Here is a 24,375-nt window from a genome sequence, read left to right as displayed (position 1 = left end):
AACCATGTAGCTCTTTTTCAGAAGCCACAAATGATAGGTGAACGAAGTGGCTTGTCACGTGGAAATTTGTAGCAGCCAAATACTTTGAATGTACGAAATGGCGAACGTTCACGCTGTCCCGTGTGAGTTGCGGTTGCTGTAATACACAGCAGTGAGCAGATTAATATGGGACTTCAATGTCAGAGTGACCTTCATATCACTGCTCATTTAATTAATTTTGTGTGTTTCTCAAATTTTGTTACCGTCCATTAAAAGTTTCTGTTTTTTTGAAGATAATTGTTAAATCATAAAATAGTCACCCTATTCTGTCTTTTTCTCGAGATAACCAGATATCCCCGCACCTCCGATTAGCGCGGTTGGCTGCGTGCGTTGCGAAATAAGTTCAACATAGGTGCAGATAGCAGCAGTTACGAGTGTGGATAATATTTATTTCTTCAGAATCGGAGTATTTATCCTGGAGAATCCAATGACCTATGAAATTATAAACTTTTACTAAACAATTTTTAATTACCAATTTAAGGCCCACTGAGCTATATAGCTTTTTTCCAGAAACAACCTGGCCACAAATGATAGCTCAAAGAAGTGGCTTATCACGTGGACATTTACAGCAGCAGCAGCAGCAGCAGCAGCCAAAAACTCTGAACGTACGAAATGGTGAAGCTTCGCGCGACCCCCTGTGGGTTTTGGTCGCTGTAATGCACAGCAGCGAGCGCGACGGTTCTGTAGGGGAAAGAATCCGACGTGTGACACGTGTACACGTGTGACACGTGTACACGTGTGCGATGCACGCGACACCCGGCGTGGCGGCACGCTCTCTAGCACTACGAAGCTCTAGAGCCGCTACGTTTGCGATTACGTTTTTGGGTTTTTTTTCTTTTTTTATCGCGTCAAACTGACCTCCATCGCAAGACGCTGTGCACAAACGGTATTTATTTTCTAGAGGGCGGCAGTCAGGCAGAGGCAGAGGAGAAAAAAAACAGTGATGTCTTGAGACTGGTCTTGGACAGGGAGCCGACAGCATGGAAGACAGGGGAAATGGGAGATTTGAGGCTTTGGGGGCAGCAGAGGAAAATGAATGATCTTCTTCTGAGAAAATGAGTGATCTTCCTCCAAGAGAAGACTGACTGGGGACTTTGGAAGAAAGCCTTTTGTTGTTGGTGTGGAGATTTGGTAGAGTTGAGTATAGACTGTTACGAGAGGGGAGACTAAAACGGTGTGTGGAGGGAAGTGAGATAAGAGTGGAGGAGAGGTAAGCAGGGGAAAGTCCATTTAGAATCTTGAGGAAGGTGAGTTAGATTGTTCAAATAGATCCGGGATCAGATTGGGAGCTATTGGAGGGATTGGAGTATTTGTTGAGCTATCATTCGTGGCCAGGTCCCTTAAAAATAAATTAATATCTTAGTGGGCTTGTTCTGGTAAGATACAGAACCAAAAATAATTCCTGCAGTCACGAAAGCTTCAAATCAAGTAGATAACGATAGTTCAGTTTTATTTGTATATTTCTAAGTGATTTGTTTACCTTTCCTATACTTTGCGCTCCTATCGTGTTTTTGTATTTATTGTTGTAACGTGCTGACCCACCCCTACTGGACATATTGGTGAAAAAGAGCTTTATAGCTCATCGGATTCCTCCAGTCTGAATACATAGCGTGATGATTCTGACTCGTTATGTTCGCAGAGGTGGAGCGGTGTGAACAACCCACTCTTCCTGCCACTCATCCCCCCACGGAGCCAGGGCTTCACGGCGGTGGTGCTCACGTACGACCGCGTCGAAAGCCTCTTCCGCGTCATCACCGAGATCGCCAAGACGCCCAGCCTCTCCAAGGTGCTCGTCGTCTGGAACAACCAGAACAAGAGCCCGCCCGCAGGTACAACGCGGCGGGTTCCCGCAGTGCCTGGTGTCTGTGTGACGACGACGTTAGGAAGTGCTCCGCCAAGGCCAATGGAAGTTTGTTTCAAAGGATGATGCAACGCCAAAATACCAAGGCTGTGTATGGCCCAGGCTGTCCAACATCAGTTGAAAATGTTGCTGATCAGATGGGACTCTCGTAATGTCTAAACCCAGTGACCTGAGTTTGATCCCATTCATGGCTAACATCAGTTGAGGATGATGACGCAAATGATTCTGGGCCTCCCTTGCCAGTATCAAAATATAAGAATAGGTTTTACCCTTTCTGGCAATGAAACCGTTTGTGTTAAGATGTTAAAACACCAAACTGAAACCTTATTGCCAGAAAGGGTTAAACCTATTCTTATATCAGATTCTGGGCCCACCGTTCACCAACCTGCACTGACCAGCATGGTCAAGTATGGTAAAAAAATAACCCTCATGGCCACACGATGTGGGGAGGCCCTTATCCAGCAGTAGAATGACAAAGGACTGTAAACATTTTTTGTCCTGCAATTCCTATGGCCTGACAAGTTTTAGTACAAGGTTGCAATAATGTTACTCGAGCGAATGATGGAGCACCTGACCGTGATTGTTATCGCGCTTTTAAACTCAACTTTTAAGAGCCCGGGGCACACATTCTATATGCACGTCAACAAATATGCGCATAGAGCTGGCATGAGTAAACAACGCATTTGGTGAGAGTAATTTGGCATGAACACTACCTTTATAGGAAAACCTATAATGGGATATATCCCTTCTTCATAGTGCATAACGAAGGGCCAGTAAGAAGGGCCAGTGGATACCTGCCAACCCCTTATCAGTGCCCTATCTTATTACAGACCAATTCAGACCTTATTGGTCACTCCGTCCCCTTATAAATCTCAACGTTCATTCTACAAAGTCCCATGAAGAGGGAGAAACACAAGCAAATAGACTCAAACTAAGTTTTGCCCGTATTGGAACAGCTGTATGCCTTATGAACCTGAAAACTCAATTTCCCTGTACAAGAATACGGGTAAACCGTATGGGTTGACAGGTATGCAGTTGGGAAAAGTAACAAAAGCTATGGCAAAACGTGACGTGGCTAATGGTGCCAATGATGTCAAGCCCCCTCCTCCCCCACCCATGACCTCCCGTCCAGTGTCACAAGTGGGAACGTTGGTCCTTTTTTGTTTTCCCCATCTATATTGTGTACTGTCCGGTTTTTGGCGTAATGGAATCGGTAATCGGTAGCGCCATCAGACACTTAAATATTATATATCCCAGCTGCGCAAGTGGGTTGAATCTTTAGTTTAGTCACGTGGAATATTGATGGCGATGCGCATCTGAAGTCTAGTGACTTGGATGCTAGGTTAGTGGATCACCCTGGGATGGTGTTGGCAGGTTTAGGAGGACCACACCTGCAGAGAAATTAATCGGGTGCCTGTTGAAGGCAGTAGAGTTAGTATTCAACTTGTCTTTGTGGCGTTTTAATGTCACCCCCTAGTGTGGCTTTATGGCATGAATTCTGCTTTCCCACCCTAGAAAAAAAAATCCTGAGGAATGAGCCAAATATTTCAACCAAAATCCTCCTGAATTGTTTTATTTGAGTCCCACTGAGGCCTTGCTGGATAAACTGCGATGTTATATCATAAGATATTAAATGTGAGTTAATATCAGCTGCTAGTCTGCCAAAACATGTTCATAAAACAATATAAGTATTTTCAAAAGAGCCTTTGGTAATGACACTTGTCTTGAAATAATTTTAAGTGCACTACCTTATGTTTGCCAGCACGGCCATAACCGTTTTAGTTCAACACACATTGTTCATAGCAAAGACACATGGAGGAAAGTATCTTCACCTGCACAGTACAGTTTAAAAGGAGTGACACTTGGGAGCACTGAATGTTTCTTATCCGAGACGATCCGTTGGAAAGCGAGTAAGAAACCTAACTGTCCAAACATACGGCTATCTATCCATAACAGGTCCACATACAGCTACATCTGCTTTTTTTGTGTGTGCGTTTTTCACAAAGTTAGCAGCAAAGCCCAGTTCATAATCACATGATTCCATCAGGCTTTAAGCATAGACGCACACTCACGCGGACGTCTGCGGGCGCGATTCGGGAGTAACCAGGGGAAAAAAGATCGCAAAGAATGGCAGAAAAGAGCAGGGTTAATGGCAGCCTCCATCCCTGCTGACCTTTGACCTCGCGTCGGGGAGGAAGTTTTCCTTTAGAAGGCGGAGGGTAGGGGGAGGGAGGGCAGCAGTGATTTAGGTAAGGGTGCGGAGTCCCATCGACATGCATGAAATAGTGCCTGTCTTACTGATTTAATTTGCGATGACGGCAACAGGGTAGGCTCAACGGTAGAACGCTTAACGGTAACAGTGCCCAGCTTCGGCATTTCTTTGAACCTTGGTCTAGGTGCATTAGTAACGTGCCGTTGCTCAGATGGGATTTCATTTGGTGTCCTGTCAATTCGCGTTTACAAGAGGCTCTAAGGACATTGTTTTTTAATGTGACGTCTTGCTACCTTTTTGAAAGAGTATAGCTTGTTTGTATAGGTTTGAAATAATTAACCGTTACTCAAACAACACGATAAAGGATTGAACGGGGAGAATGATGTACACGAGTGATAATGTTGGTGATGACAAAAGTTTTGATGTTGGGGAAAGTGGTGGCGATAGTGCCAAAAGTCGTGATGGTGTTCGTGGCGACACGGACAGTCGTCATGGTGCTGACTGTCGTGATGGTATTAGTGGTGATGCTGACAGTCGTCATGCTTGGTGTTGATTATGGTGCTAGTGCTGATAGTCCTGGTAGTGCTGATCCTGCGCGTATGTATGCATGTTGAACTCCTTTTGCACCGTGCGTAGCCAACCTTGCTAATCGAAGGTTGCAGGGGAAGGACAACGAACTAAGCGCAAAAAGTAGTTCTGAAGAACTGACGGTCGTTACGGTTTTGCTGGTGATGGTTCCGTGTGACTGACTGCCGACGTCTGCCCTTCGCCGCGTTGGCCCCACGCACCTTCGCAGAATCCCTGTGGCCTCGCATCACGGTGCCCCTCAAGGTGGTGCAGACAACGGAAAACAAGCTGAGTAACCGCTTCTTTCCCTACGAGGAGATCGAGACCGAGGCCGTGCTCGCCATCGATGATGACATCATCATGCTCACGCCCGACGAGCTGCAGTTTGGATATGAAGTACGTACACGTGGATGTATGTTTGTATGTATGTATGTCGAACGTCTTTCGCACCGTGCGTTAAGTCGACCATGCTAATCGGAAGTAAGCAAGATGTGTTTAATTCCACATTGTAAACGAGAACTTAACTCATTTTTATCTTACCACCAGGTAAGGGCTACTGAGCTCTATAGCTTTTTTTGCAGAAGCGACTTGGTGACAAATGATAGCTCAATGAAGTGGCGATCACGTGGACATGTATAGCAGCCAAATACTCTAAACACATTTTATATGTGGAGGAACAAACTAAAATCCACGTGACCACGGGGACAGCATGCAAACTCCGAATATACAGCAGGCGTCAGGTTCGGGATCAAACTCACGATCTCCCGTATACCAGGCGAGGAAGTTAACATTTCACCACTGTCGCGCCCCATTGTACCGACCGCAGTGCCTTCAAACCTAACATTAGGCATATTCCTCAGTGCTTGTAACTTCTGCCTTGGTAACATTAGAAGTATCAGCATCTGAATCTTTATTTATACTGGAGGAATCCGATGAGCTCGGAAGCTTTTTTTCACAGATGTCCAGTAGGGGGGGGGGATCAGAAAGCTACAGCAAGAAACTACAAAAAAAACTATGAAAGAGCAAGATAGAGAAAAGGCAGGCAAGTCACGAAAAATATAAATAAGTAAAACACACAAAAAGTGCACATTGAACACGTACATACATTCCTGCCTGTTTGGCAATACCAAATGAAAATTTGGGGAAGGCAGCATAACAACAACAATCCCAGACACCACACCAAGACAATACAATCCCTCGATTACATTGCACGGAAAATTTCAATAAGCGATACATTTCTAAGGTTCACAGCTACAAATCACATTGGCAATTGTGGCCGTTTATGGCAATAATCTTCTGCTTAAGGATATGTTTTTGATAGAAGACGTAACGGTTAAGGGAGGAAACAAGGTTGTTCCAAAACGTTGATGCTGTAATAAATGTAATAATGCTGATGATGGAAAATTAATAATAGAGTAGCATGAATATTAGCCCTTCGTCAATCTACTGCTGGATGAAGGCCTCCGTAAACAGTTTGGGTCACGGAGGTTTGTTTGATCATACTTCTCTCTACCGTGGTCATATCACTCATCGCTAATGTTCGCTGTAGCTGGGAATTGAACCCAGGCTGATTTCATAACGCTCTTTGCAAACCACTGTCGTAATACTTAGCCTCAATACTTTTAGAGATCCTAATTTGAAAAATGGCACTAAAATGTCTAATGTATACAGATTATAGTGACTAAGTGACTGATATACATTCCAATTATGTTCTAGAATGGCTGAAAAGCTGAAATATGATACAAATGTAATTAAATATAACGATAAATGCCAAAAAACCCATTATTTTACATTTTTATTTAAAGCTTTCGTGACTGCCCAAAACAAGAATTGTCTGGAGGTTGATTTATTTCACTCGTAGACCAGGATCAGGGTAAGACTCTACATTGTTTTCAGTGTTATGCTAAATACTTACAAATATATGTCATCAGTGAACCAATTAATTTGTCTCCCATTGAGGAGCAAGTAGCAACATATTGAAGGTACAATAGATTATATTGTTATAAGTACACGCATTTTTTTGAATTGTAGAAAGGTTATAAGAACTTTGGTTGCGTGGTGGGATGGGGAAGATAACGGGAGGGGAATTCCAAAGTATGCCAGTGCTAGAGGAGGAGGAGAAGCGGAAAGCGAAGCGTGGAGTGGCCCGCAGTGTGGTTGGGCGACTGATGTGGATGGGACGTGTAACGTTCAATGTCTTAGCTCCCGAGTCATCGTCATCGGTGGAGAAATCGACGAGTGAAATTCATGTGAACAGTAACCATGGTGGTATATTGAAAGAAGGGTGATGTTATAATAATAATAGGGTTTTCCCACTTTTTTTCTGGCAACAAAACTGAAACCTTTTTGCAAGGATTCATGTCTGCATTAACCACAATACCTGCAGTCAAAATGCAAACAAAAAACATACTATGATAATATATGATGCATTGTCCTTGAAAGTGATTGGTCCACACCAAGGGACGGCTTTCTTTTGAGCCTCGACCCAATTGGTGCTCGACCAGAGGACGCCAAAAAGCGTACAGCTCAAAGACAATGCGCTATCAAAGTAATGAGGGCTCGGGGTGAGCATCTACATTATTAGACCTCCTTTGCCAGTACCAAAATGTAATAATAGGGTTTTTCCCCTTTTTTTCTGGGAACAAAACTGAAACCTTTTTACGAGGATTTATGTCTGCATTAACCACAATACCTGCAGTCAAAATGCAAACAAAAAACATACTATGATACTATAATAAATGGGAAAACCCTATTATTACATTTTGGTACTGGCAAAGGAGGTCTAATGAAAAGGGTGATGTTGATAATAAGAAGAAGAAGCAATAGGTTTACTGTAATACTATGCATTTTAATGTAGCTTTATAAGCAAAGCATCAAAAAGGACACTCGCATTTCAAGCTGTGATCCACAACATCGCCGTAAATGCAAGAAACTTTAATTTCTTCATCATTTTGTTTCTCTTCAACGTGACTTTACCGAAAAAACTAAGAATATTCTTCATCATTTTTAGTTGTTTCGTTTTTTCAGCTTAGTCCTTTAACCCAGTATCACACTGTGTACATCAAATGTTCGTCCATAGTGTGAGAGATCATTCGACATGCAAGCATGCCGACGTTTCAGCAACTAAATTAGACAAGATGCTATTTGCCTCCCGGAAAATGTCAAGATGTTTGGTACGTCGTTTGTGGGTACGTGTGTTTCTGTTGGCCAGTGGTCGTAGCTTATAGCGGCGATTTTTTCTCGTCAATTTGACCTTTAAAAAAATATCTACTCTGGAGTGTGAAATCTCACAGTGAGAAACTCGCATCCGACTTCTTTTTTCGGTGCACTTTTTGTCGTTGTCAATTCTGAGCTATGCGTGGTGTAAGCCACTGATTTTAAATGGCGGTGTGAGGTCACAGATTTAAAATTGAGTCTGTAAATGTTTTCCTTGTTTTATTCTTAGAATCCGTGTATTTGCGTACGCTTGCTGGTCAAACGTTTGGCACACTTGCATTGAATATGGCTGTGACGATGCGGAGATTCATAACTTTTTTAGCTCCGTGATCGGTGCACCGAATCGTGCGCGTGAGAATTGACGTCCCGATTTGTACAAGTTCAACGTGAAGGCTTCATGTGACCTTTCCAGCCACTAGAGGACGCTACCTTCAGCACAGTTGAATCGAGACCATGCATTTCAATAATCCTTGAAATCATTGGTCGTGGGGTGGGCATAGAGAGCAAAACTCTTACACTCCTTATATGGAACATCGAGAACTGTCCGTGTGATTTTGAAAATTACTAATACCCAACGTAGAGCTTTAATTGGGCTATGATGCGTTCATAAATGCCTCTTCAAAACAAGTCGATTGTTAGATTGGCACACCTACTTTTCAAATTTCATTCCCAACCATCTTTGATTCAGATTCGCGAACCCATGTGGCTAGTTAAATGGAAATATAGAAAAAAAAAAAATCTCGCTCAATGGCAAAAGTTAAAAAGATCTAGATACGTGAGATTTTTGGTATCGTTAGCAGACTTGAAAGCAGGGGCGGTGCATGTACCCTCGAGTGTGTTTGAAGAATGTGCGCCGGTTCACAGGAAAGAGGGGTTGAGCATCATCTGGAGAGTTCATAAATAAGAAGTTTTCTCACGAAGGCCTTCGACTCAAATCCTTTGAAAATATGGGCGCAAAAATGTTTCAGTAAGCCTGCAAGCAAAGTGTCCTGGCAAGGCGAAGCCCGCTGCATGGAAAGAGTTCCCTGTGTTTTCCCACTGTAGTTTGACTTTGGGGGGGGGGGGGGGGGGGTGGTGGTGGTGGTGGCTTTGCCAGTTCTGCGCCGCTTTGCTTTAACCCCAAGTTTTCTCTCCCCCCGCCCCACAGCCCCGCACTCTTCAAAGCAAGAAGGCTTGCGAAAGAGTACCGCCTTCTGGAAAGAAAAAAAAGCAGAAAAAAAAATCCCTCCAAAAAAAGAAAAGTTTTTCCAGCCTAATTGAAATCATAACATGTTTGGAGACATAGATGGATGCTGCGTGCGGAGCTGTCATAGAGGACGGCTGTGAATGCCGCTGAGAGGGGAGACGTCGTCGCGAGGGTTGGGGTTGAGCATTCTTCCCTCACGTGTTTCCAATGGAGGCTGGATGGCGCCACGCCACCGCCCGCCAGAGAAACGGCGCCTGCCAGGAGGAAGCCATGTTGGCCGCCGAGAGAGGGGTGGGGGGGGTGGGTGGCGGCGTGATGGAGGCTGGCGGAAACTGGGGGTGTGTGGCGGTGGCGGCGGTGGTGGTGGTGGTGGTGGGGGGGGGGAAGCGGGGGGGGGGAGATGGGGCAGCGGGTGTCCGGTTAATGGGGCGCGTTGCGCTTGTGTCGTGCTCAATTACCGAAGGATGGGGTGGGGGGAGGGGGCTACGCGTTGGCCCCCCCCGAAGCGCTTCTCGTTAAGCGGCCACCGCACGCTGCTCGCCATCGTCCTGACGGCGTCTTCCTCTTTAAAGTCTTTGTCCACTCGCCTCGGACGCGTTTCAGATTGGTTTGGCCTGATGCATCTGGTTAACCGAATCCCTTCAGGGCAAGGAGGTGGGCGGGGAGCGGTGGGGGGGGGTGGCGCACGGAATGGGTGTCTCTTGCGAGCCCCCCGGTGTTGCCATCGCGTTGCGCGAGTCCCTCGTGGAGCTTTCTGGCGATTGGAATAAAAAGATTGATATCGCTGGCCAAAAGCTCTGCGGTGGCATACTAGCGATACTCGGGGAGGTGGATCCTGGGGATTGGACTGTCTCGATTACAGAACCCCACGTTTAATATAGAAAAGTTTGTTTGTTCAGGTGTTTGCTTGTGATGCCACTGTGACAGCTGCTAGCGCCCGGCGCGATGAGTGTCGAGCGAAAAATATCCTGCCCGTGTGTCAACAGCACACTGACCATGTGCAGCCCTCCGACTATCGTCGTCCGTAGTGCTCTAAAGAGTGCACGGCGGGTTCTTGTGTCCCATCGCCCCCCTCGCAGGGAAGAAAAACACACCCAAACCCTTTCATTTATCTCAACATGATTTCTTTTGAGCCAGCTTCACTGTGTCACAGACCCGTTTGCAGTTGAACGAAGCGACATTTAGATGAACGCCGAGTTTGTCTCAGAACCGTGTGGTTATAGTTTAGCGTTGCAAATTCACATTGTGACAAACAGATTATTTTCGGATGCCGTGTTGGCAGTGGCACACAAGCACCGATAGCAAAAAAAATAACTCGACATATTCGTCAATAACAATGCCTTAAAAGGCAGCGTATAATAGCCAACATTTGGCGCATCGCATTTCTTCATTGCACTCGCAGTATATTAAAACGTAGTGATTTAACGCAGTATTGCTGCGTGTTCAAAGCTGTCGTTCTTGGCCAAGGGCACAACACTGTGAAACCTACGAATCCCAAAATGTGCCTTGGTCTGGCTCTGTGAGGCTGGGACACTCGTGCTAATCCCAAAGAACAACTGAAAGAGACATCGGTCAGGTTCTCTCTGTCCTACTGCCTCACCCGGTACATGTATATTGCATATATGTATAGGCATAGTCACGTAACAATGGGTATAAAAACTCAAGAGTATAGCTTAATCACAGGCCGGTGTTGAAGCTCAACGAGTAAAATTGTTCACGGTAGCAACGAGCGGGAAGCAAAAAAACGCTGTCAAGGAATGTGATCTAGGTTTGCAGGGAGCAAAGACTCAAGATTGGACACTTGCATGTTATTTCCCCTACTTTAGGCTGTTTACTTTGTTTCTCCGCATCGCTCTTCTCTGCTACTGGTAGTTGTGAACCACCGTGCTCGTCGCTCGCGAGCTTCAGTTCGGCAAAAGGACGCCAGCTGCTTTCCCATCGAAACAATGGACGGGAGAAATGGATTAAGCCGCCGGAGCATTCAGCCGTAGCCAGTCGGGATACTCCACAAAGGTTGCTTTGCCAGTTGTTCTTGGTGCACATAGGGACGAAGTGAATGCCCTACATGGGTCAACATGTGCATTGGTTCCACCTAAGCTAGCAAAATTTGTCATAGCACACAGCACTTGATGCCAGACATTGATCACGCCAGGGCTGTAGGCATTGTCTGTGTGCTCAGACGGCTTCGAAAAGATGACAGGTGGATTGAGCACGCTATAATTAGAAACGGTGCTTTTGCCAGGTCGAATATGCCTATTGCCCTCTGGTACTCGATTAGTGCAGTCGAGCTACTTGCTCGTGGTGACGGATGAAGATTGTTTGTGGCCCGTTTCAAAAGCCGGTAGGTCTCACGTGGCTGTGGGGCTCGTGTGAAAGTGAAGCTTAGCCTTGCGGGGCCTTTGGTTCGTCCACCGCTGTTCTGTAACCGCAGCGCTCATTGTGTTGTTGTTCTGGAGACCGGGAGATCTGTGACCGATGTTCGGTCGTCGCGTTGACTTCATTCGTCGTGATTTCTCACTTAGCAGTGGGCCGCATAAAGGCTGCCATCTTCCACTTATGGTCCACCCTGAACCACATCCGCACAGACTGTGGCAGATGCGGATGCCTGATGCACAAAAATTACATTCAAAACACTTGCGCGTGCGACTGTGTTCATCCAGAACAGGACCGTACAACGTATAACGATGCAATGCCCCGATCCACAAATACGAAGTAGACAATCGCAGTGGTACACGTCGCTGCTCCTGACGCGGTTACCTGGCTTGACCCAACTTGGCGTGAAATTATAGTTGATGTTCTGCATCTACATCAGCGATACGAAAGAAAAAGTGCTCACTGGTGCACAGCCACGAAGCGTCCTGCCACGCGGACGTTGCCGTTGTGAAACCGCTGGGTTTCAATCATTGCCGGTGCCGTTAAGCTTTGCAGGTGTCGGTGTCACATTGAGGCCTCAGGCCGGCTTTTGACGGCGGCGGCGGCGGCATGGAGCTGGTGAGTGATTTGCAGCTGTGCGCCTGGAGGCCAAGTTTATATCTGGATGAGTGTATAAAGAATGAATTGGTCATTATGATGAATTGTGGTGACTTTGGTCCAGCGTGGCTGGCAGCTTGTTCAGCTCCTCTCTCTTCTCTCTGGTCTGGCGTCGACGTCGACAGCCCACAGTATTGCTCATGCGTTCCATTGCGATGTAAACTGGTGTGCACCCGTGCACGCACAAATAACAAAGATCCCCGTTGTAGCCCTTTACAGGCCGTTAGCGAGCACCGATGAACGTTGACCACGGCACACGGAAGGGGTGGTGTAGCCAGCAACTGCGCCTTTGTCTTCCCCAGTACTGATTTGTACACACCAAATTAGATATTTATTTAAGACTGAGCCAACATAGGAGTGGCCCAGGACCAGTTCAACTATTCGTCGTTGATATTAACCATGAGAAGGAATCGAACTCGTTTGCAGGGTTCTTAGAACAGCGCGCTTCGCCACTCCACCCCTGCTCCCCCCACACACACCCACACACACCCACACACACACACCCACACGCACCCACACACACCCACACGCACCCACACGCACGCTATCTGCAGGGGCGTGAAACAAATGCGCGCGTTCGTACTGCCCGCAGATCTGGACGCCCCCAGTTTTATTTCTGGTGACCCGTGCCCAGATTTTCCTGTGTCTCTCCCTGCGAGTCTCGCGTTTGTACTCTGTTCTCTCCCAGCTGACATGTCACCGATAATATATTTGGCCATCTCCACCGGCCTGCATATGTTATGATAACGGTCAAATTGGACTACTATTGGCACTGGCTTATAGGGCATTTGGGTTATTGTTAATGAATGGACATGTTGCTCGAACATTATATCTTGTGGACGGTAAAGAGTCAACCCTGCAATTGTTTGATCACACCATTGTTGGCAGATGGGTCTTGACCTGCGGGATGAGCCTCTCTAGAGAGGGTATTTTATAACCTTCTCTTCCACACTAGCCAAACCTTGTGGAGGCAGTGGGAGTGTACCCAAGCATTATTCCATTGCATGCAACTGGCCAATGTACTTCCTGTGGCGTACCCAATTATACTACTGGGTAAGGGGGCGGGGGATTTAAGAAACGTCAACCGTTGAACCGGTGAGATCCAACTGGAGACTTCTGGATCACAAGTGCTAACCAAAAGCACCCTGCCAGCATCTCTATTGTGGACGGTGATACACTTGATACATTCTAGATTTGAAGCTTTCGTGACTGCAAGGATTCATAGTCTTTGGTTTTTTCGGTAAGGTCACATGACTTTACCGAAAAAAAACAAAGAGTATGAACACTTGATACATTTTATCGAGGCATCAAAATATGCACACTTTCCCAAAAACAGTGCCGCTCAATTCAACCCTTCACCCAGAGCCAATACCCTTGTGTCCTCCTTTGTTATTTTTCAATACATATTTGGTTTTCTCTTAGCTGCAAAAGTTTACTGTGGTCTAACATCAGGACACATACAGTAGGTTTTGAACCAAAATTGATCAATGTGTTTTTTTTTACAATCGTACAATTTAAAGAATAGTTTCATAGCGTCGAGAGGGGAATGCCAACTCAGCTAAGAGTTGCGAGGCGTATGAAAAAAAAAGTGAATAATTTTGGAAGAGCTCATCGGACGCCTGCGGTTTGGACTGCTGCGCCTCATGCAAGGGTCCAGGACATTATTTTTTATATCATTTGCCAATATTCTGACACGCCGCTCAAAAATGATCCTTCTTGGCCACATCACAGCCCAGCTTTTGTCCCAAAAATACCAACTTCAAACATCAGTGTGAGCATAATAAGGTTTCTTTTGAGTTCTCACCGAGTAACGATTCCATAGGAGTTGTTGTTTTAAAAAAAAGAACTTATGTTTAATCAACTCTTGTTTATTAGGTTATGCCTGGCTTATTTTTGTATGCGCTTCTTACAGCAGTGTTGTAGAACACATAAACCCTCATTGTGAGTCCCCGGAAAAAAAAAAAACAGCACAGAATGCCACCAAATATTTTGACGTTTAATGGCACTCGGTCTAATTAGACGCATCGTGAAATGAATCGGATACTGTGTACACACACGTCCTTTAAAATGAAGAGTGAATTGGAGCATACAGTAAACGTTATTAGTATGTGCTTGTGTTAACAAACCACATAAGTGTAGGCCACAGGCTTTGGGATATGCATGTTTACGAAATTCCTGTCACTGCAAAGTTCCGTCTTGAGTTTTATGGTGAGGCCACAGCACATGTCCTACTTGAGCGGTATAAGAGAGATTATTTCTCTCTAACGTGGAACAAATGTGCGGATGGATGCGCAACATTCTGATAAAGACATAAAGTACAACATCGCGTCTTTGACTTTCACAAAGCTGCCCTGACCAATTAATCACCCACACCCTGCTGGATGTCTGTGAAAAAAGAGCTTTATAGGTCAATGGATTCCTCCAGTAGAAATACATATTCTGAATCAGTATTTGTGCACGGTGCAACTATCATTTTTTACAGATGTTTTCAAGTAGACCTTTTCACACACACAGTAATGTCCTTTTAATCTCACGTACATTCGCTTACTTTCAAGAACGGTCAGACCTTTTTCCCATATTTAACGCAGTTTGTGGTTTATTTTTTGTCCATTAACTTTTTTGTAATTTCATATAAATGTTCACATATTTGAGCTGTTGAAATATCCGCCTGTACCTCAGTCCCCCAGCAAGTCAGATATGTGGGTTTGCACTGTACTTTATACGTTCCTTTATAAATTCAAACCTTGTAGATAATAATAACGACACTGTACATTTGTATTTTTGCTGAAGGGAGGCTGCCGTGTGGTTTTATTAACGCTGATACTTGCAACGCACATTAATATCTGCAGCCAGAAATTCGCCGGGATACTGCACAGGCCTTGCGGCTGCCTCGCTTACGGACGTTACAAAATACAGGAATGCAGTAGCCTAAGAATCGGAAACCATTACACGGTTGTACACAACGTGTACAGTGCAACGTCACGTATCCGACTCGCTGAGAACTGAGTTGTAGGCTGATGTCTGCAAAGGACGGATGTGTGAATATCACAGAAAAAAGTCTGTTGCACCATTTACAAATAACACATATGCAGACAATGTCTCATTGCATATATCCGTCTCTCAACATACACGTTTTTTTTTAAAATTATGTCTTACAAAACCCATCGGCCGCATGGCTTTCTGGGAGGGCATAATTTCAGCAGCGTTTTTTTCAAGACAAACACGGTCACATTCGACATCGAGCGTCCCATCAGCGGTCAAGTTTGCTTGAATTAATGCTGGCCAACTGCCGATCTTACAGTCAAGGACCTTCTATTCATGTCACAGCTTCTACTTGAAATGGACAAATAGGCCATTGGACCAAAATAAAGTGCCAACTTCTTTAGACTGCAGAAATGTTTTACGGTTTTGCATGTAAGCGATTGCATGGGAGATTAAGAATATGTTAGTGTCATGTGAAAAGGTCTGATTTGTGAACATCTTTAGAAATTTACTGACAGTTGTATTACCCACAAAAGATTGAAAACTAATGTTAGTAGGTTTGCATATCAAGCTGATGATCGGACGGTCATTGTGTTTGTTACCACTGTCATTATATTAGGTTTTTGGTAATTGGCTTATTGTGATGCTAATTTTTCATGCTATGTTGATATTCATCGTTATATGCAATATTGTAGACTCGGAGAGCTGCATTCTGAATTGAAGCACCTCACTAATAATAGATGGGAGCAGTGGTGCAATGGTTAGCACAATATGCTATGAATCCCGCTAACCTGAGTTTGATTCCCAGCTGTAGCAAACATCACTGCCGAGTGATATGAACACCAACCCTGCGCAACCCCCCACCCCATCCCCCCCCCAAATCATTTCCAGATCCGCAGTGACCAGCATGGTGAAATATAGTCAGACAACCTCCATGAACAACCCAAATTGGGGAAGCCCTTCACCCCACAGTGGATAGAAAAATGTCGGTAAACTATTGTTTTGTATTGAAATAAATAATATATTTTGATCATGATATAAAAAATAAAGTCAACTTTATTGGAAAAGAACCCACATGTGGACTCGTAGTGTGGACAAGATGCATGGAACATCCCTTTACTAAGTGGAGCAGCCCACAGTTAATACCCAGCACCTGTGCCTGACCCACAGAGGCCGCTGTTTTCGACAGAGTTGATCGTCATCATTATTATTTCCTGTACAGTGCACTTGTTCCCAATTCAAAGAATTAGTTTTCTGTGCGTTGAACATTACACGCTTCCAATTACCATTATTGCAAAGCCGGTGATGGCAAAAAATGTGTTTATAATGATGGATACCCGTTCACAAGTTTAAAGTGTATTTTGTTTAACTGGGCGAGAACTCTAGAGACCAGGATAGAGTCCCATTTGCAAGATTTACCCTGGGGCATTTTCCAGTAGGGGGGCAATGATTGATAGATATATATTCATAATAAAGTTTTTTGGGTTAGATCGCAAAAGTATAAATGTGTCGTAATCCACCACCCGACACAGCCAGTAAGGTTTGTGACGTAAACGAAATGTATCAATTAGTTATTAATTCAGCCCACGGTGTGTTGGAGAGTAAATCCACAACATTTCTAATTGTAAAGTAGTAAACTAATTGGCCCGTTTTGTTTATGCGAGAAACCTTCCTGGCTGTGTCGGGTGGTGGAGGGTTACGACACATTTATACTTACGCGAGCTAACCCAAAAACATTTATTATGAAAAATATTGGTCGCGAAAGCCTACGTGTTAAACAGAGAGATATATATATAGTCCGCATTTAGTTATTTTCAGGTATTTTTTAAAAAATTCGGTCAATTTTAATCCTTGACATTGGGCACACGATGGAAAATTACGTCAGGGGATATTAAAAAAAAACTGGTACAGAGCACAGGACCGCGATGCAGGGAGGGGGCGTTCATGAACTCCTTGGACGTAAGTCCTGAACTCTGTTCTCCTGGGTTTAGATGAGGAAGGGGATTGGACCCCACCGCCCCACCCAAGTTGGGACCGTGAGCAGGGTGCGTTGTACATTTGTGTGGTGTGGGGAAGAGAAGGGAAGAAGAACTTAAGTAAGAAGATAGTGGGAGCGGGGAGAAGGAGGAGGGAGGGGGGTGGTGGTGGTGAAGGAATTGGGGGCTCTATTTTTTGTTACATCTGCTATGTAACAGACGGTGCGCATTATTGGGATATTACACTCGGGAGTGAAAATCAGATTTCTTGGTGTTGTTTTCGAATTGACTTGCACTTGTTGGTCTTCGACCAAAGCAACCTAAATGCGCCCGATGTCGTCTGACTCCTGGGAAATAAGTGCGCTGGGGACCCCTCGTCAGCTACCAGAAGAAGACCCGGAAACAGATCGCAGAGTTGTTTCAGTAAAATCATGATTGTTTCGTATTTCATTGCATCCACTAAGTTGACCCCTCCACCGCTGCTCCTTCTATCCCCTTTTGTTCCTCTTCCCTTATCTCCCCCCCCCCCCCGCGGCATGTAAAAATATCCACTCCTGCTTGTAGTCCTTGTTGTGTTTAGTTGTCCTTCACCCACACCTCCGATTAGCACGGTTGGCTACGTACGGTTTAAAAGAAGTTCAATACACGTACATACGTACGTACGTGAGTGGAGCACTGAGTCCAGTTTTCTTCCCTCCCCGAAACCCGGGAGAAATGAATTTGTGCTTTTCTCCGTGGAGTTTCCGGGCTCCCCACCCCCTAGTTACAGTTTGTGGTTTGTTGCCGGGCTCTTATAAAAGCGTAAAAAAACACACACAACGCACAAACCAGTTCCTTGTCCCTGTATTGCTGCGGGAGTCATTGACTGGGCCATCCTTGCCGTCCGTTGCGCGCAATTCCACCAGGTGTGGAGGGAGTTCCCGGACCGCCTCGTGGGCTACCCTGGCCGCCTGCACCTCTGGGACCACGAGGCCGCCAAGTGGAAGTATGAGTCCGAGTGGACAAACGAGGTGTCCATGGTGCTCACCGGAGCTGCCTTCTACCACAAGGTAGTGAGGAGGATTTCTTTTTTTGCCGCACTGCTCTGTGTTTGACCCCCCCCCCCCCTCCCTCACCCTCTCACCCCCCACGAAATTCTGCGCACCTCTTTAACGGCCGTCATGCATGGTGGTCGTTAATTACACGGAACACCCAGGCTCAAACCCCGCTTAGCTTCCAGGATTTCACAAGATTGTAGCAGCATTCCGAGCGATTTGGCTCACGTTCGCGGGTTCGTAGATTATGTCATAACAGGATTGAATAATCCTCCTTTAAATCCCTCACTCATTCTTATGTCTCATTTTCAGGTACGTCCTGATTTGGATGTTTGAGAATCGAATCTATTCACCGTGAACAATGAACCTTTGTGTGTGTGTGTGTGGTGTGTTTTTATTTGCAGTATTTCAACTACCTCTACACCTACAAAATGCCTGGCGATATCAAAGGCTGGGTCGATAACCACATGAACTGTGAGGACATTGCCATGAACTTCCTGGTGTCGAACGTCACTGGGAAACCTCCCATCAAGGTCAGGCCACGTGTGGGCGTTCATTGTTAACAATGCTGAGCCACCTGTGCTCGCTTTAAGTCCCCAGCCTCGTGTCCCATAAATTAGCCCCGATCTGAAAATCCCCAACGTGCCCTTGACCGCGTGGCTCACGGTTCACTTGAATTGCCTTTACGATTATTCTTCCCTAGGTCAATTGTATAGGTTTTGTATTATTTCTTGGTTACTCATTTGCTCCAACCGAGCATTTTTATTGAAGTAACATCACGCAGCTCTGGAAACATATAATAAAAAATAAATATGTCTAGTGTCAAACGAGGTGGGGTGGGTGGCGCAGTGGTTATCAATGACCGAAGTTCAATTGACAAGTAATACCAGAACCGGTCCTGGGCACCCACTCCCCCTTCACCAACCCGCACTGACCAACGTGGTGAAGTATCCATAATACAGGGTTTTTTGGGTTAGATCGTGTACATGTATAAATGTGTCGATAAACCCGCCACCACCTGACACAGCCAATTTAGTAAGGTTTGTCACGTAAACAGACCATGCCAATTCGTTACTGGTACCGCGATCTAACCCAAAAAACCCGTATTATGGATGATATTGGTCGCGAAAGCCTACTTGTTAAACTGTGGTGAAGTATGGTAACCCCAACTCACCACGACCAACTTGGCGCGGGGAGTCCGTCACCCGCACCTCCGATTAGCACGTTTGGCTCCGTACGCTGCGAAATAATTTCTACATGCATACGTAGTGAATGAGAAAGGGCTGGAAAAGTGTCCTGGCTTTAAATGCCAAAACTGCAATCGAAAAATAATGCTCGAAGTGCAGTAGGAGGTTGTCTAAACTGCCTCGAGGCAAATTGATACAGACTTCTGCAGTCCAAGCACCTTGTGTCATTTCCATTATTCCCATATTGAAAAGGCATTAACTGTGCGGGGTGGTACCTGACATGCCATATTTGGCTCTGGCCGCACCCAGCATTTCATATGTGTATATATATTTTCCAGAAACGAGAGTTGCGTATGAGTAATGCGACGTGTTTCTTAAAAATCCATTGATATATTTTCCGGAAAGATATTCCATTTCACGTAGCGTAAACTTAATTTTGTCTCTGTGAATTGCTGCACGGACGTTCTAAGTTGTATTTAACCCTGCTTTATTTGAAGCAAAGCTGCGTTTACTATGTAGCCTCTTGCCAGTGCACTCGGTTGGTTTTTTGACGGTGCGACAATAATTATAGCGACCCGAAGGTCAGATTGTTTGGCATATGTGAGGGTGTGTGTTCTGAATCGGCAGTTTTAGCAATGAGCCATGCTTTGTGTGTTACTGTCTATAAAGGCAGTCTGCGTGTTTGTGTGTGATACCCAACTTCTTAGCAATGAGTCGGTGTCTGTAAGGGGCTCCGCAACAAGTAGCTTTCTGACCTGCATAGGTCATTTCGGTTGTTGCTCTGCAGCGCTTCAATGTGTTTTCGGGTTGTTCCCCCGTGTTGTTCGTTGTGATGAACCAAAGAAGCTCCCAGCTCACGGTGCGAAACGTTGGACGTCAACGCCAAACAACACGCAGTACAATCCGATGACACATCGCAGAGATGTACATGCGGGTTTCTGACCCCTGTGTGTTGGGGTCAAGTGTTCTCTCCTGTCTCTACATCCACGTTCACTTTTTTCAGGGCACCTCATTGCGTCTCGCTATCTTGCATTGTACTCGCACAGAAACTATGCAAAAATCCCAAGCAGGCCCTTATTGATAGCGATTCCGTATTAGCAAGCTTGAAAAACCTGCAAGGTCTAATACGCACTTGGCTAGCAGTGAGATTCCTGCACGGCGCTGTCAGAACTGCCGGTAGAGAGGCCTTCTGCACCCTGCCGAGGGGCATTTCTCCCAGAATTTCCAGAGGACCGCAGGCGCGTCAGCGGACGGGAAGGTGGGACCCATCATTATCCGCACTTCCAATCCACCACAAAACAAGCCTCCAGTTCGTTTTTACTGCGACAAGTGCGACAAGTGCACACCTTGGGGAATAAAACGGTGGCGTGCGAGTGTGTGAAATAAAGGGAAAGGCGCAGCCCCTGCAATTGCTCGCTTTTCTGCCTTTGCCCGCTGAAGGGTCCTCCACTCGTGGATGTATAAAGTCCCCCCCTGTAAAAAGGTTATTTGGCCTACTCTTTCACGCTGGCCAAACATCTCGGAAGAGGCGGGGGGGAGGGGGGGTAACCCACACTTAATCCCACCACACGCGACCTGCCGATCGACGTGACTGCGTTGAACACATTTAGAGGCGGAGAGATTTTAGAAACCTGCCCCTTTGTTTCAACTGCCACGCTGGGGAGATTGAACCCGGCGACCTCTGTAATGAAAGTTCACCACGGCAGCATCCTCAATCGCGAAGTGAGCTATATGCTAAAATGTCAATGTCAACAGCTTTTCTCGGGAGAGAAAAATTTGTTTGGGATGAATAAAAAGGGATCGTTGGGTAGGGGTTAGAAATCGTGCAGTCCCAGACCCACATGAAAGTAGCTCTTGTCCAATAAAATTTAATAAAAGCACTGGAGTGGGAATGTTTAAGACTTTTTTTTTTCGAAAGCCCGCTGTGCCGCGTGCCCACGGGAGCGTTGGCCTGGAAGCAGAATGTGCACACGCAGTGGGAAAATCCAGAGTACAGTGAGACTGCTCATGGATAAGGACTTTACAGTGCCCCAAGAAATGTTAAAAGAGAAGAAGAAGAAGAAAAAAAAACGTGAAATGAGAGAAAGGAGGGAAAATTGTGCTGGCACATCTTCTTTGGTTCTTTCGGTAAAGTCACCACGTAGAATGAGAATAAAATAATAAAATGATGAAATAAAATAACACAATAATATTCTCACGACGGTTCGGCCACAACACAAGCGGCCTTCATCAGGTGAAGGGACGAGACTGTCTCATTCTACGTGACTTTACCGAAAGAACCAAAGAAGACCTTTAAGCTGGCACATTTTTGCAAATCCGTTTCATCAGAGTAGTTGTAGATTTTTGCGTGAGCTGTAATTGTTGTTGATTGTACAGCTGGTGTAATCGTGCGAACAACAAATTCGATAATAAAAAGGGTTTTGGGTTAGATCGCTTTATTTATAAATGTGCCGTAACCCTCCACCACCCGACACGGCCAATCAGCAAAAAAAGTGTCACGTTGACAAAAGACAAATAGTTCACTACTTTAGCCCACCGGTGTGTTGAAGAGTGAATCCACAACATTTACCGTTTGAGTACGACGTTTCGCTGGTAATTACATTCAGCATCATCGGGCAATTCGCCAGAATGGTAAAGCCCTCACTTGCTCCCAGTCTTAAATATAGCAGCAGGGTGACGTCATCATGTAACTCATATCAGGTGCAGTGATTTGAGGCGGAGGGAGGGGGATATTGTAATTATATAATCGATTGGTAATCAGTCAATGGTTATGATTAGTAATGAGTTGTAGATTAGTAATTCGTTGTAATGTGTGTTATTGTGATTATATGCTACGTTAGTAATCTGTTAATTAGTATGTGTTTCCCGTATAAGGAATTGTAATATGTATTATTTAATAATACGCTTCCAATCCGCACTAAGCCTGTAGCTGTCATAGCGATTAAAGTTATTTCTATTTCTCTGGATTTCAATGGATTCTCTAATTAGTCTTTGCCAGTAATAATTCGTTTTACACAACACTTCAACGTTATCAAAATCAATTGAGTGTCCTTGTTGACAAGCATGTTCTGCCACTGCCGACAGTTGTGTTTGAGATAATTTAATTTTTCTTTGGTGTTCTTTTAATCTTATGCTGATGGTACGTCCCGTCTGTCCAATATAGCATCTGCCACATAAACAATTAATCCGATATACGCCTTCTGTTGATAATTTAGGTAATTCGTCTTTAGTGCAAGATACTAGTTTTTGAAATTTTGTGTACTGTACCAAATCTTACTGTAATTGTAAACGTCGGTTTTCTAAGTGGATGTGTTTCTGGGTTGCGACCACGCGTTGTTCGGCGTGGTGTCTGACGTTTTGCTCCACGTGCTGGGAGCTGTTTCAGGAACTTCAGTAAACGGGCACCTCCGATTAGCATGTTTGTCGCCGTACTGTGCGAAAGAAGTTCAACATACGTACATAGAGGAGCACAACCTTTGAAAAAACTATGCAAGAGGATTCCTCTGTTGACGTGAAACATTGCATTTGTTGTTTAGCTTCGAGAGCAATTTATCTTCTAGTTCATTAAACACTTCGACAACCATGAATATTGACTTAAAGCTTTCGTGACTGCAGGAATTCATATCCTTTGGGTCTTTCGGTAAAGTCACGGAGATAGGTTCAAAGAAAATAACAAAAAAAACTAAAAATTACGACGTGTTGCGATCGACACAAGCGGTGTTGCGATTGAAACTTCGTAGTTTTTTTGTTATTTTGTTATTTTCTTTGAACCAATCTACGTGACTTTACCGAAAGACCCAAAGAATATTTGACAACCTTATTTGATTATCCCTTGAAGATGGGGGGGGGGGGGGGGGGGGGGTTAAATCGGTCCAATAATTGTTTTAATCTGATTTCATTTACTTCAGACAGCGGCTAGTTAACAAGTTAATGCACGTGAAGAGGTTGATATAGTAATGAATTCTTATATTCTGATTTATTTCCCAGCGAAGTTTGATTGCTGCAACAAAGGATATTTTTTATGGCCTGGCAGAGCAATGTTTATTTGTCTACATATTCAATTTCAACAGCATTCAGTTATCATTTCAGTAATTGCATTATTAAATTCCTAGATCATCAACATGCGACTTAACTTAATAATTCCGCGTTATCTGAATATTCAGTGGAATGATTCGTAACCCCCTGCTATTTTAATCATTGCTTGACTGATGTGTGTGACCTTGCAATCCACGCATAGCAAGCAAGTAGGAACACAGCGTAAACATAGCACAGACCATGTAACATGCTTCGAGTAACTGTGTGTGCCTTGCTTGTTAAAAACGATTATTGCCTGGAGTGGCTCTTGTCTGTCTGAGATTGGGACCTGCTTGGCGGTTTTGCGCTGCTGGCCAATGGGCAAGGGCCAGCCAGTGGGACGTTTAAAGCCAAATTATTTATTGCCGTGTCTGTTATGGGGGATTTAGCCTGCAGTAGCTATGATGCCTTTGAAGGCCCTCGTGCAAATGATTGGAATTCTTTTCTGGCCTGTTCTGGGTCTCGTCTGCGTACTGTTTGGCTGTGCTTCAGGATAGCCTGCTTCTTCTCTCTTTTTTTCTTTTCCGTGGTGCATGCTGGCTCGGCAGCATTTCGCGGTTTATTTAGTTTGTCAGAAGGTGGGAGAATTTCGCGTCCGTTATTTTGCTTGGTTCCGAGATCACAGTCGAATGTTGTTTGCAGCCGTTTGATTGTATTTTTTACAAAACACAATGGAAAGGGCAATATTTACATTTTTTTAGTTTCTACATTTGTTGGACAGCGCACAGGCACGTGCAAGAAAGCCTAACGCTGCTTTCTTTGCCGTGTGTGTTCGATGGCGAAAAATCCGTGCATTCCAGGAAAAAATTAACTCCCGTGCCGTTGTCGGTTGAATAAAAGCAGCAGGTGTGGTTGGCAGAAAGCATCGGGAATACTTGCGGAATACTGTTCACGCGCTATTTTTTTTGAGGTTGTTCGACGAGATCTCGTGTGGACACTTTCCCAACGATGCGGCGCGCATGGTTGATTGCGGATCGTTCAAAGGGTTCGTCTCAGGCCACTTATAGATGT

General features: G+C 45.0%; 1 protein-coding gene across 1 annotated transcript in view; it reads left to right on the top strand.

Annotated features, from left to right (window-relative positions):
• The window catches only part of EXT2 (exostosin glycosyltransferase 2), a 75,859-nt gene that overhangs the window by 46,226 nt on the left and 5,258 nt on the right, over positions 1–24,375 (top strand). The window contains exons 10-13 of the mRNA XM_076069413.1: positions 1,679–1,868; positions 4,909–5,075; positions 17,975–18,118; positions 18,508–18,636. Of these exons, the coding sequence (XP_075925528.1) occupies positions 1,679–1,868; positions 4,909–5,075; positions 17,975–18,118; positions 18,508–18,636 (630 nt within the window). The remainder of the gene's footprint in view (positions 1–1,678; positions 1,869–4,908; positions 5,076–17,974; positions 18,119–18,507; positions 18,637–24,375) is intronic.

The sequence above is a fragment of the Petromyzon marinus genome, chromosome 24 (assembly GCF_048934315.1).
Source record: "Petromyzon marinus isolate PM22_M1 ecotype Great Lakes invasive population chromosome 24, UKy_Petmar_22M1.pri1.0, whole genome shotgun sequence".
Lineage (NCBI taxonomy): Eukaryota > Metazoa > Chordata > Hyperoartia > Petromyzontiformes > Petromyzontidae > Petromyzon > Petromyzon marinus.
The sequence above is the reverse complement of the archived record's forward strand: the minus strand, read 5'-3'. Positions and strand labels throughout refer to the sequence as shown.